The sequence below is a fragment of the Malaya genurostris genome, chromosome 2 (genome assembly GCF_030247185.1).
Source record: "Malaya genurostris strain Urasoe2022 chromosome 2, Malgen_1.1, whole genome shotgun sequence".
Classification (NCBI taxonomy): Eukaryota; Metazoa; Arthropoda; class Insecta; order Diptera; family Culicidae; genus Malaya; species Malaya genurostris.
This window is the reverse complement of record NC_080571.1, coordinates 42,129,042-42,145,094: the sequence shown is the minus strand read 5'-3', so window position 1 is coordinate 42,145,094 and position 16,053 is coordinate 42,129,042. Positions and strand designations below refer to the sequence as shown.

At 38.7% G+C, this 16,053-nt stretch overlaps 3 protein-coding genes and 1 long non-coding RNA gene across 5 annotated transcripts in view; 2 read left to right on the top strand and 2 right to left on the bottom strand.

Moving 5' to 3' along the window:
- Positions 1-1,806: 1,806 nt before the first annotated feature.
- Positions 1,807-4,249, bottom strand: LOC131430929 (transmembrane protein 104 homolog). Its single transcript, XM_058596219.1, has 4 exons — positions 4,009-4,249; positions 3,356-3,870; positions 2,339-3,298; positions 1,807-2,283 (listed from the first exon to the last, which is right to left on the bottom strand). Exons 1-3 carry the CDS (start codon positions 4,045-4,047, stop codon positions 2,341-2,343), a joined length of 1,512 nt encoding a protein of 503 aa, XP_058452202.1. The 5' UTR covers positions 4,048-4,249; the 3' UTR covers positions 1,807-2,283; positions 2,339-2,340.
- A 266-nt stretch (positions 4,250-4,515) lies between these two features.
- Positions 4,516-5,258, bottom strand: LOC131426968 (uncharacterized). 2 transcript variants are annotated; one of them, XR_009229225.1, is made up of 3 exons: positions 5,140-5,258; positions 4,910-5,015; positions 4,516-4,851 (listed from the first exon to the last, which is right to left on the bottom strand). It is a non-coding gene; the product is annotated as an uncharacterized LOC131426968 (long non-coding RNA). The 2 variants fall into 2 exon arrangements; XR_009229224.1 differs by having other exon boundaries at positions 4,910-5,056; positions 5,140-5,252.
- A 3,810-nt stretch (positions 5,259-9,068) lies between these two features.
- Positions 9,069-10,979, top strand: LOC131431208 (beta-1,3-galactosyltransferase brn). The gene is made up of 3 exons (XM_058596790.1): positions 9,069-9,336; positions 9,395-10,408; positions 10,477-10,979. Exons 2-3 carry the CDS (start codon positions 9,414-9,416, stop codon positions 10,670-10,672), a joined length of 1,191 nt encoding a protein of 396 aa, XP_058452773.1. The 5' UTR covers positions 9,069-9,336; positions 9,395-9,413; the 3' UTR covers positions 10,673-10,979.
- A 3,415-nt stretch (positions 10,980-14,394) lies between these two features.
- LOC131432620 (protein ultraspiracle homolog) overlaps positions 14,395-16,053 on the top strand; it is a 134,391-nt gene continuing 132,732 nt past the window's right edge. Inside the window, exon 1 of the mRNA XM_058599004.1 lies at positions 14,395-15,221. Within this exon, the coding sequence (XP_058454987.1) occupies positions 15,203-15,221 (19 nt within the window). The 5' untranslated portion in view covers positions 14,395-15,202. The remainder of the gene's footprint in view (positions 15,222-16,053) is intronic.

The window sequence follows — 16,053 nt, the reverse complement described above, 5'->3', positions numbered from 1 at the left end:
ACGACATCAGAGACGCGTCTTGTCAGGAAATCGTGCTTACGGACGCTTCGGTTGTGAAGAATTCGCCGTCGTACGAAGTTAACTATCTTCTAAACTCTGATTGGACCGGTTTTCCTCTACGGGAACGAGTCCTGGACAATGCTCGTGTTAGATCATCCTGTACTGGATGTTTTTGAACGGAAGGTGTTGCAAACCATCTATGGTGGAGTGCGGATGGAAGCCGGTACACGGAGAAGGCGAAAGAACCATGAACTGCACCAGTTGCTGAGAGGACCAACCCCGCCCAAACGGCCATGGTCGGGCGTTTACGATGGGCGGAGCATGTTGCAAGAATGTCGGAGAACAACCCAGTTAAAATGATCCGACCGGTATAGGAAGAAGAGACGCGCAACGGCAAAATGGATTGATCAAGCTAAGGACGAGCTGCGGTTCCTTCGCAGCCACCGAGGCTGCCGGCGAGCAGCCATGAATCGAGTTGAATGGAAACGCCTCCTGTATACAGAAGAGACCCGCGCGGTCCATGACTGAAAAAATAAGAAATAATGTAATTCTGTATTTTAAGTTCGAAATTCGAATCCAGAAAGCGAATTTTCGGCGCGGTGGGGTGCCGTTCTTTGAACGCGCATACTTCTGAACGGAATTGCTTCACTGTTTTTGCCATCACAGTTAGAGCAAATACAAATTATTTGTATTTGGTTAGACTTCAAATCATAGAGCTGTCAAATTTTGTCTACTAACTCATGGGTTACAATCAAGGATGGCTTTTATCGTATCAAAGAACGCTCACTCTTCACACGATTGAATCAGTGCCATCAAAGAGAGACTAATATCATCGCAACAACAAACACCCGGCATGGCTCATTTAACATAGAATAGACACCAGAGCGAGAGCGAATTTCTCTCGATGACATTTCTGAGAATCAAAGGTTAGCACGCTGTTGTGGGGATCCTCTCTGAAGCAACAAACGGTCGCTTATTCTCGTTTCGCGATCCGATTCTGTATGGGCAGTGGATAATTGCGATAGAATCATTTTACTATTGCCGCTTATTCTAACTATGTGCATATAACCTTTGTATAAGTTGTGTCTATGAAAATGTATGTGAATGCTCCACACAAGGGTTTTGAAATATTGCAACCTAGTATGAGAAACATCAAGTTGAACCATCGATTCGATTTTCTGCAAAAATTGTGAACTTGCGATCCTCTCTTGGGAAATTCCACACAGCAACGATCATTATCAGATTGTATATTTTTTCATGGGCCGTGAAATATTCAGAGTATGAAGTGGAGCGAAGAAATGTAGAAAAATTCTCTCGCGGTTCATGCATTGAGAGACTCGAGTTCTTGTAGCATCTTCTACCGGATTGAAAATGTTGTATACAATATAGATAGCAATATAGCAGCTTCTGTCAAATTTTCGGCAATCACCAACACTGGTTACAATGATTGATGTTCCATGGGTAGTTTCGGTAGTGCGGGTGAAGGTAAACTCATGAAAAATTGTTTTTTTTGTCCATTTTGTTTTCAATTTAACATTAAACTGAGCTTCAAACTGTTTCAGTTTGTAGTTCATAGCTGGTTTAGATGATCCGAATTTCACTATACCGATTACGAAGTACATGAACACGATGACATTGGCAGTCGGTTGCAATGGTGGTTTAAAATAAGTTGGACATTTAGCACGAATGCAGAATAGGAGAATGACTTACGTGATACTCAACGGAAAACCTAAATTAATTTGACGAATCAGAGTCATGGTCATCATTAAAGCAAAGTAAGTAAGGGGATAATAAAACTCATGCGGGTTTCAGATTAGTAGTTTTATTTCTAGTATATACACATTTGTATGCGTCGCTGAAACAAGCCGATAGGAAACGACACTCATTTCTACGGTTGCTATTCGATAACATTTAAGGTTTGTCTACTCGTAGTAAATAGTTTTAAAATAGTTCTCTTTCTGTTAGTCGATTGATAGTCATTCGAAACTGCCGCACTATTTTACTCTTCAATTTCTTTTTCTCGGGAGGCTGCAGTATTGTGGGAAGAACAGTCGAACTTTTCTGGTGGACATCGAGAAGGAAAAAACACGAGATTTGATTGTCACCACTTCAACTAAAACGGATTACCCGTCAGTGACAATCCACTTGCGCGTTTTCTTCCGGATTCTAAAATTAATGTTTGGAGAAATAAAATTTAACAATCGGTTCCTCCAATGTTCAGTCTCGTACGTGTTGTAGGTTGATTTCCTCACTGTAAAGTACCATACTATTGTGTGCGTTTGCCTATTGGAAGCAATAATTAGAAAACGCTATGTTGCGGCAAAAAATACCTACTTACATCTATTTCATGAGATCGATTGTCACGAGAACCAGACAGGCACTGGCCCAGCTCAATATCAGTACTAACCACAGGTTTCCCCTGAACGGACTGTGGAAATCGTTGATAATTCCACGACCGATTATGCTCTCGCATGTCCGCCTAGCGTAGAGCACTAGGAAGACCGGAATCAAATACTGTATGCCCGTACCAGCGTAGCATCCGGTGAATCCAACCAGCGAAATAACGCTCTCGGTAAAGAAACACACCGTGATCGACGGCAGAATCGCTAGCAGTGGGAAAAACACTCGACGCAGGAAGAAATTATACGAATCCAACTGAGTCGTATCGAGGAACAGTGTCTGCAGATTACTACGCAGTGTTATAGCGATAATCGGGAAGCTCGTCGAAAGGGTGAACACCGGAAACAGGGCTAGGAAATATTCGATTGCCTTCAGGAAGCCGCTGTCCTGATTGGAGTTCGGGACAAAGTTCAACGTGTACAAGTCTTTAATTTCATTAAAAGCAAATATCCCAGTCAGAGCTAAAGACAAGTAGAACGCGCATATCAACAAATAGTCTAAGGAAATCAGAGACTTGACTCTTCTTTTGTTCTCGATCGGTGTCAGTAGACTTGGCAGCGAGTGATGACACATAAATGAATAAATACACGTGCCAAATAGATACGGAATCCCGTTGATGTCAGCACGCTTAGGAACAATTGGCGGATCCGGTTGCTCTGCGAATAACCGATGAATTGCTATGCTGATCATAACCGAAAAAGCCAACCAACGAAACAAAACCGTCACCAGCTGTAGGTATTTGGTTTTCTGCACGTTGAAGAAAACAAACGGTCCCAAAATCCCAAGAAAAACAACCAAACACAGACGGTAGACGTCGAATCGAGAGAGCACGCTGTTTTCCCAGCAGCGGTTGGTAATATCGTCACTGTCAGTCGCGTTTGCCGAGTGATTGTGTGCACTGAAACAGTAACATTTTAGTTAACATATTATCCCGAAACGTTCCAACAATCCATACCAAATAACGTCCCGCAAACTTTTTGCGACTGCGGCCGAGTAGATGCTCAAATCCCCATACAGATACACTGCCAGGCAGAAGTAGAACAAATAGTTGCCAATGCGACCGAAAAATAGATTCGCCATTTCTCCCATTTCGATTTTTGTGGACAAACTGTAATACTGGTTCCGGCAGTACATGATATTGAGTGGGGTTTGTTCGATACCGGCCTCCGTCAGCTGATCGTCTAGCGTGCTGGATTCTCGCACTAACAATGGTTCCCTTATTGTCTCCACGTTGCTATCCTCGTCCTGTTCGATAACGCGATCACGCTTGATAAAATGCAGTCGCCTCCAGTTCAGTATTGCATTGGCACAGGCCATCGTTTCGATTACGAATGTTACCGTTACATAGCTTACAAAAGCAAGCACCACAATCACGATTGTTCCCAGTAGCCATCCCGCGTGACTGAAGGCCGACGGAAGTGTCAGCGCTCCCGTTCCAACAATGAGATTGAAGACGAACACGAACCCAATCTGCAAAAATAACGAAGATAGAAATAAAAAAATGTGCCTTTTTGTAGGTTCCCTATCAACATTCCACGATGAATCATCAGTTTTTGTTTAGAACATTATTGTTCAGTGAAAGTGAACGCCATGGAGGACAGCACTTACCCAAGTTGGATATTCCTCCTGTGCGCTTCGGTTAGGCATTTCAGCTGCGCACTATCCGCTTGCTCATTCACTATTATTTCGATCAATATTTTGGTATCATGGAAATAAATTTTCAAGACCAATCCTCTCCTCCTGCTAACTTTGCTTATTCAACAGAACACAATAAAGAACAGAACAATGAATGCGGGTGGCAGAAATACGATAAGACGAGAAATGATACAACACTCAAACTCCGACATGCGAGAGGTGAAAAATAATCAAACTTTAAAAGAAAAGGGCGTATCAAATAGATTGTACCTAGTACACTCAGAAAAATATTATGGTAACAGTTACTATATAGAGGGCCAACCTGACCATGCGAGTATAGTGGTTTTCAGCCGACTATCAAATCAGATGATTTCAACAATAGTCAAGTTCATGTTTACTATAAATTGTATCGGCTCTAGAATAGTAATATTGAACAGTATATTGTATGTATAACTAATACGATTGAGATGGTTAGGCTAACCATGACCGAATCTTTATTTACATTGTGGTTTTCGCTATAACCAGAGCCATGATATTTTTGACATTTCACTTCTAGTTATTTCGAAACTAAAGGCAGTGGTTGATTCAACAATGCTGAAGATCAGCAAAACATGAGCTAATGTTAAAAAGTTTTATGAATTTGAATTCTAGAACAAGAACAACAAAATAGTTTCATTGAATTCTATTTTATTTTTGCAATTATTACAATTTTATTATGATGATGTGCCTGGTGAAATATTGATTATCAACGTAGACACGGAGCAGCATTGCTTGGTTGCAACTGTTGATCCCAGGCTCTGTTCGGTGAAGTTTTTCCTGAAGAAGAAATGGAAGAAATTAATAGCCAAGTCCAGAAACAAACCTCAATACCCACCTGCCATATATTGTTATTTTTTCCTTCGGATTCGAGCGATTTGAATCCGGAAATCGGATGATGTTCGTCGTTTTTAATCAATCGCTTGATGTTGTTTCTACAGCGACTGATAACGAATAATAAAAATTATACAGGACGTCGATTTCACTAGAAAACAGCCATTACCGGCAAAATTGTTGAAAAATTTAATTTCAACGACGGAAACTAGTAAGGCTACAAAATTTACTCACCTGCAAGTCCTTCCAAATTGCACAATATATGTCACAATATACTTTTTTTTCTTCAAATCAATCACTGATGTGTTACGAAATTGTCTGCTGTATTGTAACTTTATGTGACAATAACAAAGTACAGGGTGATTTTTTAAGAGCTTGAGAACTTTTTTAAACAATAAAACGCATAAAATTTGCAAAATCTCATCGGTTCTTTTGTTTTAAACGTTAGATTGGTACATGACATTTACTTTTTGAAGATAATTTCATTTAAATGTTGACCGCGGCTGCGTCTTAGGTGGTCCATTCGGAAAGTCCAATTTTGGGCAACTTTTTCGAGCATTTCGGCCGGAATAGCCCGAATTTCTTCGGAAATGTTGTCTTCCAAAGCTGGAATAGTTACTGGCTTATTTCTGTAGACTTTAGACTTGACGTAGCCCCACAAAAAATAGTCTAAAGGCGTCAAATCGCATGATCTTGGTGGCCAACTTACCGGTCCATTTCTTGAGATGAATTGTTCTCCGAAGTTTTCCCTCAAAATGGCCATAGAATCGCGAGCTGTGTGGCATGTAGCGCCATCTTGTTGAAACCACATGTCAACCAAGTTCAGTTCTTCCATTTTTGGCAACAAAAAGTTTGTTAGCATCGAACGATAGCGATCGCCATTCACTGTAACGTTGCGTCCAACAGCATCTTTGAAAAAATACGGTCCAATGATTCCACCAGCGTACAAACCACACCAAACAGTGCATTTTTCGGGATGCATGGGCAGTTCTTGAACGGCTTCTGGTTGCTCTTCACTCCAAATGCGGCAATTTTGCTTATTTACGTAGCCATTCAACCAGAAATGAGCCTCATCGCTGAACAAAATTTGTCGATAAAAAAGCGGATTTTCTGCCAACTTTTCTAGGGCCCATTCAATGATTTGCAAGCGTTGCTCGTTAGTAAGTCTATTCATGATGAAATGTCAGAGCATACTGAGCAAATAATAATGCATGAAAATCATAACCTCAAAAAATCTGAGCAAATACTAATGCATGAAAATCCTAACCTCAAAAAAATCACCTTTTATATCCGTTTATTGACAATTTGTATAGTCAGCACAAATGAAAAACATCGTCGGTTAAAAAACACTATACGATAATGTGCTTACTACATAAATTCTGTTGATATGGACTACATGAATAGTGTTTTCAAACTTCATAATTTCATTTAAACCATGTATCTATTTATGGTAACATTATTATACTGTGTACATATTTACATGGTAGCGATAACTATTTAGCTCCTCATATATATCAAGGCTCGAGAGCAATTTCACCTTACTAGAAATTGTGATTTTAACTATTTGTTCTTATATTTGAGATGACTACCATTGTCAGGAAGACCATGCCAGAAAAGTCATACATACAAATAGTTTAGTCAAGTCGTAGTCTTTGTTGTCTAGTAATTTATACAATACAGATGGTGAATAGTCATATATCATGATTGTTGCTACTATTTAAGCGTATAGTTGAAATGACAATGGAAAACAGGCTACGGTTACTGTGGTATTTTGCTCAGTGTAGGCTCATGCAAGTTTGATCGTAACCAACATTTTGATATATTATGGAATACAACCGGAATTAGCTAGATGGAATATTTTTACCTGTCATTCGGTCAATTATCAACAATTCTATCGTTCCGGATTTGATACATATTTAATAAATTATTATAATTAATTGGAGTTATTGGTAAAAACATTTTTATTACTTCATACAGAGAAATAGAACACATTAGATTCTAATATATTGAGAATTTAAGCCAACTTCAAACAATTGTTTGAATCAAATAAAATTATGTTTGAATTAAAATTTGAATCAAAAAATTTTTTTTTGAATCAAATTTAGTGTGGCAATGTATATTAGATTCAAAAATAATGTGATATGGATTCAAATTTCAACACCTTTGGTACATTCTGGGAATTGTTTTCTGGATTTTAGAACTTTCTAGAGTTTGTATTTCTGAAGATTATTACTTTCTGGGTCATTATTTTCCAGGGAAAAAGCTTCGATTTTTTATGTTTTGGAGAATAGTTTTCGAGGAAATGTTATAGAATCAGATCTTTCACCGGGGGCTAATTATAGTTGACTTGTCCTGTACTTGCACATAAACACGGTTGCTTATGTTCTCAAATATACGAGGTCTGTTCAAAAAGTTACCGGAATTTTTTAATTGCGCGCGTCTGGAGAGTCCGGTGGTCAAAATTTTTTTTTATTGTGTTGATACATATGTCCCTAATGTATGGTGAAATATTCAGCTGTATTCATTGTTTACATTCTGTCTTGTGTGACGTGTTTTTTTGAGCTCGGCGATTTTTGTTAGTTTAAACAATGGAAGAATTGAAGAGTCAAAGAATTTGTATTAAATTTTGCGTGAAAAATGAAATGAAGTGTAACCAAGTGTGCGAAATGTAACAGAGAGCCTACGGTGAGTCTGCTATGAAAAAAACAAGTGTTTACGAGTGGTATAAGCGTTTCCAAGATGGCCGCGAAGACGTTGAAAACGACGAACGCTCCGGTCGACCCAGCACGTCAATAATCGATGAAAATGTGGGAAAAGTGGAAAAAATGATTATGGATGATCGCCGAATCACTATTAGAGAAGTTGCTGATGAAGTTGGCATATCAGTTGGCTCATGCCATCATATTTTTTCAAATGTTTTGGGCATGAAACTTTTATATACTACTCACCTTAGGATAAAAAGGTCAAAGTGGAAATATCACTAAGTGGAAATCACAAATGGAAAGAACACTTTGAGAAAGGGCACTGTGATAACTTTGTTGATCTAAACAGTTTAGTAGTCTTGTAAGAACTGACTCGATCTTGGTCGAGCAACTTTATTTTGTGAACGTTTTTTGATCGTTCCGTGTTGCCAGAACTTTTGATGTTTAATTCTATTTTTTCGTTAAGTTATATAACAGTATATAACAGAAACGAGTGGCAGCAAAATTCGTTCCAAAACTGCTGAATTTTGATCTTGCTTATTTGTGATTTTTTGGCTAAAAACAACACTTTAATCATGCCTCAACCTCCTTATTCACCAGATATCGCTCCGTGTGATTTTTTCCTGTTCCCAAAGTTGAAGAGACCCATGAAAGGACAGCGTTTTTCATCGATTGAAGAGATAAAGGCAGAATCGCTGAGAGTGCTACAAAGCATTACAAAAAGTGACTATCAGGGGTGTATGGCATAAGTGTATTATATCTAGGGGGGATTACTTTGAATGGGACCATATAGATGTAGACGAATAAATAAATATTTTTTTTTCGAAAAATGAGAATTCCGGGTACTTTTTGAACAGACCTCGTACATATTTCGTATTTCGGAAAAATGTTAGTCAAAACACTAGGTTAGCATGGCACTAAGCCATTCATGAAGAATCGAAAGTTTGGAGTAAACTTTAAAGATGTAATGGCATTGCGATAAATATCATACTAATGTTTATGTCTAACAGGTAACCCCTAAAGCTAACTAATGTCGATGCAAGTGACAGTTTCTCTTTGTTTTCTTTCTCTTCTATTAATTATCAAGTGGTTTCCACGTTTATCACTCAACTTTTTGCATAGAATGATGCCCGAAACTTTAGACTTTCAAACTGAACTGTGAACTCCAAGAAAATCTTTTTAATCACATCACAATAATTGAAAGAGAAAGTGATTAAAAAGAAACTGTCACTTGCTTATACGCGTTAATGAAAAATCAACCGAGACTTGGTATCGCTTCATTCTTTGCTCTAGCAAATGTAATCGTTAATCTTGTTCGAAGCGCAGTTATAAGTTTTCGTGCACTATCCGTATGATGTTCAAATTTACTGGGAGTGTTCGATTGTAATAAGTTTTTAGTACAAGTCACAAATTGTCGGAGTTCACTCTTATCTGCCACAAGCGAAGTATAGAAGAAAAGCGAATGCTGTAAACTGCAGAATGTCAAATTTGTGTACAGGAATTTCAGGAGTAGTTCTGTGATTTCTGCTGTGAACTGAATAATTAACAAAATAATTGAATCGATTTTACAATAAAGTGTTTATACACCATTTTCGTTGGATTTATGGTTTACCAATGGATTAATAGTATAGATTTTCTCAATAGATAAAATTGTACTCTCCTAATTAAATTAATTAATTATGTAAGTCGGAAAGTCGAGTAAACACTTTGTCGTCAAATTCTAGTCCAGGTAAATGTTCTTATTAAATATTTAATTTATGTTTCACACTATTACTGATTGTCACTAGAACCAAAACCAAATACAAGATGCTGCCCCGCATTTGTATAAAATTCAAGCTAAAGTACATCGTCTCGGTGGCAATAACCGTCCTACTCTTGGACTACTTTGGAGCTTTCACACACATGTTCGAAGCGGACTTTGAGCGAACTTTCAGTTACCCCATGGAAGGGGACATCCTCTCTAATGTGTACCAATTGCGACATGGACAACGACCAGCGGTAGATCCAATTAACGTATATAACTTTTCCTACATAACGGATTGCCAGCACAAGTGCAAGGAAGACGATAGGCTTATAGCCCCTCGACTGGTGCTGATAGTGAAGTCCGCTATTGAGAATTTTGACAGACGGGTGGCGATTCGGAAAAGTTGGGGCTGGGAAAAGCGTTTTTCGGATGTAAAAATAAGAACCATATTTGTGCTGGGGCGCCCAGCAGAACCGGACAGAAGGCTACAATCTTTGATTGATCTCGAGTATGCCAACTATCGCGATATTGTCCAGGGAGATTTTGTTGACGCGTACTTCAACAACACAATCAAAACTATGATGGGCTTCCGGTGGGCGGTGAGCTACTGCCCACGTGCAAAATTTTACATGTTTGCCGATGATGATTTTTACATTTCTTCAAAGAACTTACTAAAATATGTTCGCAATCCGGTAAACTATCCGGAATATTTGGAAGAAACCGACGAAGCATTACGCAAACTGGCTCGAAGACTGAGTCAAACAACGAACAGCAACAGCTCTCAACAGCTGGATAACTCATCCGTAAGTTCGTTGAACGTACGATCCAAGCGGCAGATTCTGAACATGGACATGGAGTTACCGAGCGATGTGAAGCTGTTTTCGGGATTCGTGTTCCGATCTGCACCTCACCGACATCGAAGCAGCAAGTGGTACATATCTCTGCAGGAGTATCCGTGGGATATGTGGCCTACCTATGTGACGGCAGGAGCCTTTCTGCTGTCCCACGAGGCTCTCTTCGAGATGTACTACGTTAGCATGTACACTAAGCATTTCAGGTAAGTTGATATTTTTTGCTTCTCATCGTTGTTTATTTAACTAATAATTCTTGAAATAATCATTCAAGATTCGACGACATTTATTTGGGAATCGTCTCCTTGAAGGCCGGAATCGAGCCACTGCATTCGGAGGAATTCTACTTCCACAAAGCTCCCTTTTTGGGACCACAGAGCTACAAATACGTACTGGCTTCGCACGGCTATGATGACCCGGAGGAACTGGTAAAAATCTGGAACGAAGTTCGCGCAGCTGGCTATGCTTAGAGGTTAATCGTAAACCGTCGTATAAAACAAAGGCTAATGAGAATTGAATATCCGCATATTCTGTAGTCAACCAACGAAAAATTTATTCTATTGTATAATGAATAGACTTTGAACACGTTTTCTCGTATAATTTAATCGCTGGTAAGAATTCATCGTAGTAAGAAGCTACTAGTTCGGAGGTCAGTTTTTAGACTTCTTGTAGACTGATGTGTGATATACAAGTTCAATAACGAATACATTTACTAGATGGCCATTAAATTATTTTTTGTACATTATCTACTAAGATTCAAGACATTAATTAAACTTATTTGAGTGCGTATTTTGCAAAATATATCACTGAACCCTTATCATCTTGATCTTTATGGTCTTAAAATAATCGTTTATTAGTTGCTCTTAGATCTTTCGGTTCGGCTTAATTATATTCATGGACATTTTTTTTAAAATTTTCGCCTGTCGTTCTATACGCCCTTTTCACATGTTGTTACCAATTTATATCTTTTATCGTGAATACGACTTACTTTACTATGGGATGCCTTTTCAAAATTTACCCTCTGAGAGAGTGATAAGTTTTTGATCGAAATAATCGAAATTAAAATTCTATATGCTGCTATTTTTATAGCCGTTAGGACCGCCCATTCGTGAAAAAGCTACAAACGAAATCACGTAAAAAGAAACCTCTTAACAAAAATTGGATCAGTTTGGATTCTATCGCCACTGCGAGCAGATGTATTGTGTGTCATTTGCAAAGCTAGTTTCGCTTCCGACAAGAGCAATTACGTCACAGCTGTCAGTCATTTGCATTGGTGAAAAAACAACGAAAAGAAGACAACGGTGGACAGCATCACACAAAATCATCTGTTCTAATGGCTCTAAAAGTTTTCTAAAGAACTATTAGGATTTCTTGCTCGCAAATCGAAGGTAAATGTCCTCAGTTTAGTTCAAATCTAGAACTGTTTGATTTGATTTGTGTCTGCTGTATTTTAACTCAACCGACAAGTTATTGTGAGATAGTCAACTCAAAATTCACTAATTTTCGTGCACTAAACGAGGTAAGCCGTAAAACAATTGCATTACTGATTGTTTGTTTACGTTTCAATCAGCTGATTTTGAAGTTCCTATTTTGATCTCATCAAGATGGCGTCGTGACAGGAGGCCGGTCATTTCGAATATTCCTTTAGTTGGGACAGTACTCGCATATGTCATGATGGCGCCACGTTACCTTATCAAAAACATCATGTCTGTCATCTACCCAAGCAACCAGAAGTTCCGCAATTACTTAAAAAATCCACTTTCTTGCTGCTTAAAAGTACACGCGGAACTTTTGAGAACTTGAAAGTACAGATCAAGTTCCGCGTGAACTTTCTAGCTGCTTAAGAAAACACGTGGCAATTTTTGACAGTTCGAAGTACAGAACAAGTTCCGCGTGAACTTTCTCGCTGCTTAAGAGTGCACGTGGTACTTTTAGCAACTTGAAAGTACAGAACAAGTTCCGCGTGAACTTTTTCGCTGCATAGAAGCTGAACAATGTATTCTAGAAGCAGCTTAGAAGTTCGTTCCGCTGCGTCGCGCGAACTTTCAAGTGTGGATAATTACTTAAAAAATGGGCTGCTTAGAATGCTATTGATTAACTTTGAGAGCTGCTTAAGCCAAATCAGTCCCTTTTATCCGAACTTTTGGTTAGTTGGGTAGACTGTGTTTATTTTTTTCATTTACCAACCGAGTTGCCATTCATACAGAATTACCTGTAATGTATTGATTTGTATACCTCCATGCGAATTTCATGCAGGATACAGATTTAATACATATTGCCAAAACTATATACAGAATTTTACCTACTTCTCATCCTCCAACGCAATACAAAATCAAACCCGTTTTGTTACAATATTTACTTGCTTCTGGTCTGCCGCCACTTAATTACCAACACAAACAAAAATAGTCTAGATGAACAACGCTCTCGAGCTCTCACTTTTATCGAACAAATCATTGGTAACATGCTTTTTGCGAGCATGGCACCCTCAGGCGGATCCATATCGGATCTCGTACAAAGAAGTATAGGGGAGAGAAATGCCAAATACATGCGCACCAAAATAGCAGCACTGGGCCTCCATACAATTGACATGATATGTTCAATGTGATGCCGTTGCTGTGTTGAAGATTGATTTCGCTCCAAGCTGACAGGGTCTGATATAAACTTAATTCGGCAGAACTGGTCCCCCATCTCATGTTCCAGAAGCACCGAAAGTGGTGAGGATCAACGCACTCACTTAAATTTCTCAGTGATGTGAACATTTTTGAAAAATCATTTATTATTTTCTTTATATTTTCTTATAGTACAACATTTGAAGAATTTTCTGTGAAATTTTCAAGCCTATTGGAACGAAACTCCGAAAGTTATGGACCTTTATCTATGGCTATCTCATTCTACGAAGAAGCAAGAGCTCGGCGCACAGGCCCAAGATTTCTACTTCGATTGACTTCAAAACTTGACAAAAGATTCTTGAAATGTTACATTATAATAAATTATTAAAGACAAAGTATGATTTTTTTGAAAATGTTAGATCCTACGGGCTCCCGGGAGTAATAAATTGTTTCCATTGATTTTGTACACAAAAAACTTTAAATGCGTTATTCTCGAAAGCAGGAAACAACACAAACAAAAAAAAAAAAAAAAAGTCCGTGTCCATCGTCATTCAAAAACTACTGCACCATTTTTTTCAAATTTTGCACACAATTTCTGCATAGAAAAAAACAGACCCCAACGTTTTCCTTTTCGTTGTTTGTTACTTTGGGGAGGTTTAACAGCTCCAAATTGGCGGATTTTTTTGTGAAAAATCGTAGTTTTCACTTTGAACAACCACCAAAAATTAAAAAAAATCAAACAGAAAACGTTGGGGTCTAGAAAAAATTCTACTCTAACTATGCTGCGTTCATATGTTGACTTCTGACAGACCCTGTCAGCTTGGAGCGAAATCAATCTTCAGTTCAGCAACGCCATCGCACGGCATCACATTCAATATATCATGTCAATTGTATGGGTGCGCAGTGCTGCTATTTTGGCGCGCACGAATTTGACATTTCTCTCCCCTGCTTCTATGTACGAGATTCGATGAGGACTCGCCTGAGGGCACTATGTTCGCAAAAAAGGATGTTGCCAATGATTTGTTCGGGAAATGTGAGAGCTGGCTATCTTGTTAATATGGTGTCTTTGCTTCTGATTAGTCTGCGCTGAGATACAGTGGACACCGCAAATCATGATTTTTAAGAAGTGTTCTCAAAAATACCTCTTCACCGACATATTTCTCAATATTTTTCCACGAAAAAATTACAAAATGTTGTTCGAGTCATGCTTTTTATTATGCAAAATATTTGAATTTATTCTGTTGAATGATAATTCTGGGAAAAAATCGCAAAAATGATTTCCGATTCTGGAAGTACTGAAAATAGTATTGAAATACTCCAAAATTAATTTTTTTTCATAGATGGTTAAGCGATGAAGTGAAAGTAGATACAATTCTTTTCAACTAAGTTCAAAACTGTTCCATTTTCTAGGTTATATTTGTTACTAGTCATACGAACCAACTTCGGCTAATCCCAAGGCTAATCCGGTCTTCGTCCGGTACTCAGAAAAATAGTTTATCTAAAAAAATACGAAAATTGGCATCATTGTACGCGCCGCTGTCGGAGTTCGTGTTTCACTCTCTAAGCAACCATTCATTGGTCGATCGCGTCACGGGAAAAATAACAGAACATTCGATTGTGTTGTGCTGTAAAATTATGGTCGATTGACTAGAGAAAAAATGTTAAAAAATAGCTGTTTAAATTTATCCAATGTTTGAGTAATTCTGTTCCTTATCTAGTTAAAGTCTCGTGCAATAGTTTGTTTGTGTTGAAGTGCATATTTCGCGTTGATTGTGCTGAAAATAGTGTGATTAAAGTTTACCAAGCGAACGAGAGTAGTTCATCGACCCATTCGACGACGCTCTGTGTGCTGCAATTTTTGACAGTGGTAATCTGCGGTGTGGCAGGGAACGTCAAATTCCGTATCGTGAGCATAAAATCCGGACGCCGCCATGTTCGAGTTCGCTCAGTGCTGCTACTTCGAGTGTAGCTGGTTATGCTAGTGTTATACAAAAACACAATTTTGAATAGTGAGCGGACCTAGTGAATGAAGTGGTTGGATGTTTTCAGCATTTCCGAAATTGATGTGATTGATCGACTGTCTCCTATTCACTAATCGGTTTATCGAATTTGTTTACATTCTACACTAGTAAGTTCGACTTGTTATTCTCAGCAAGTGCTTAGTGTTTTCGTGCGTGATAGTAGCCGTTCCCTGGTTAATGTGCTAGTTGGCTGCTACGGTGCTGGTGTTGTTGATAAAAAGAGACCAGTTCCCGTTAGGTTTCGGTTGCATTTTCTTTCGGCCTGTTTCTTGCCGCTCTGTGTTGCTGGTAGAAACCGACCATTGCGCGAGGCGAAATTGCTATTCCAGTTGGAGCGAAGCCAGCGGTTTTGCGTAACCTTTTCCCGGCGATGGATACCAGCGATCGAGGTAAGTTTCTTCGAGGAGGATTCTATTTTAAGTACCATATCGGGCTGCGGGCGAAAAAATTGGGTCGGTTCGGCACGGTCCGAGATATTGGTGAATGGGTGACACCAATTTCGGTGCTGTTTACTCACGCTGGCTGTGCAGTCTGGGTGTGAGAGAACGCTGTAAAGAAGAGGCGGATTTGACCTCGTTTGTGTATGTCCGGCCCTTTCGTAATGTTGATAGGTTTTTCTCTGAACAAGTTAAAAAACCGGTGCAGGTGTATTTTGGAAATACACAATTTAGGAAAACTGTCGAATGATTACAATACAAGGACATAAGAATAACAGAAAGGTTTATTCATAAAACTATTTGGATTTGAGGAAAAGCAACCCAGTGTTGCAGTGTGGCCAACACCGAGTGAGTTTATGCTCTGAAGGGATGCTTCTCGCAATTTTTCTGTATTTCGTTTATTTTAATTGTCCGTTTTTCTCGTTGAATATCGATACACAAATATTAGATCGAAATTGCTGTTCTGTCATCGAGAATAAAGAATTTATTTTCGTTAACGAATCAAATCTATTGGCAACTATTGAATTTAACTTAATTCCGGTTTCCGGTTAAGGAGTTGTAGAGCAAAAGGTGAATTTCATTCCGTCACTTAGCAACTCAATACGGGTTCCCAGTTCTTCAATTCCTCAAATAGTCATCAAAACTTAGTCGATTGTTATGAAGATAAACTCTCGCTGATGATAACGGAAATAGGATGAACAATTTGTTGCTAATTAGTTATCGTAATTTTGAATAGCAGGAGAGCTGGCATCACTGGGAGTACGATGCGGTGTCCAAGTATTGC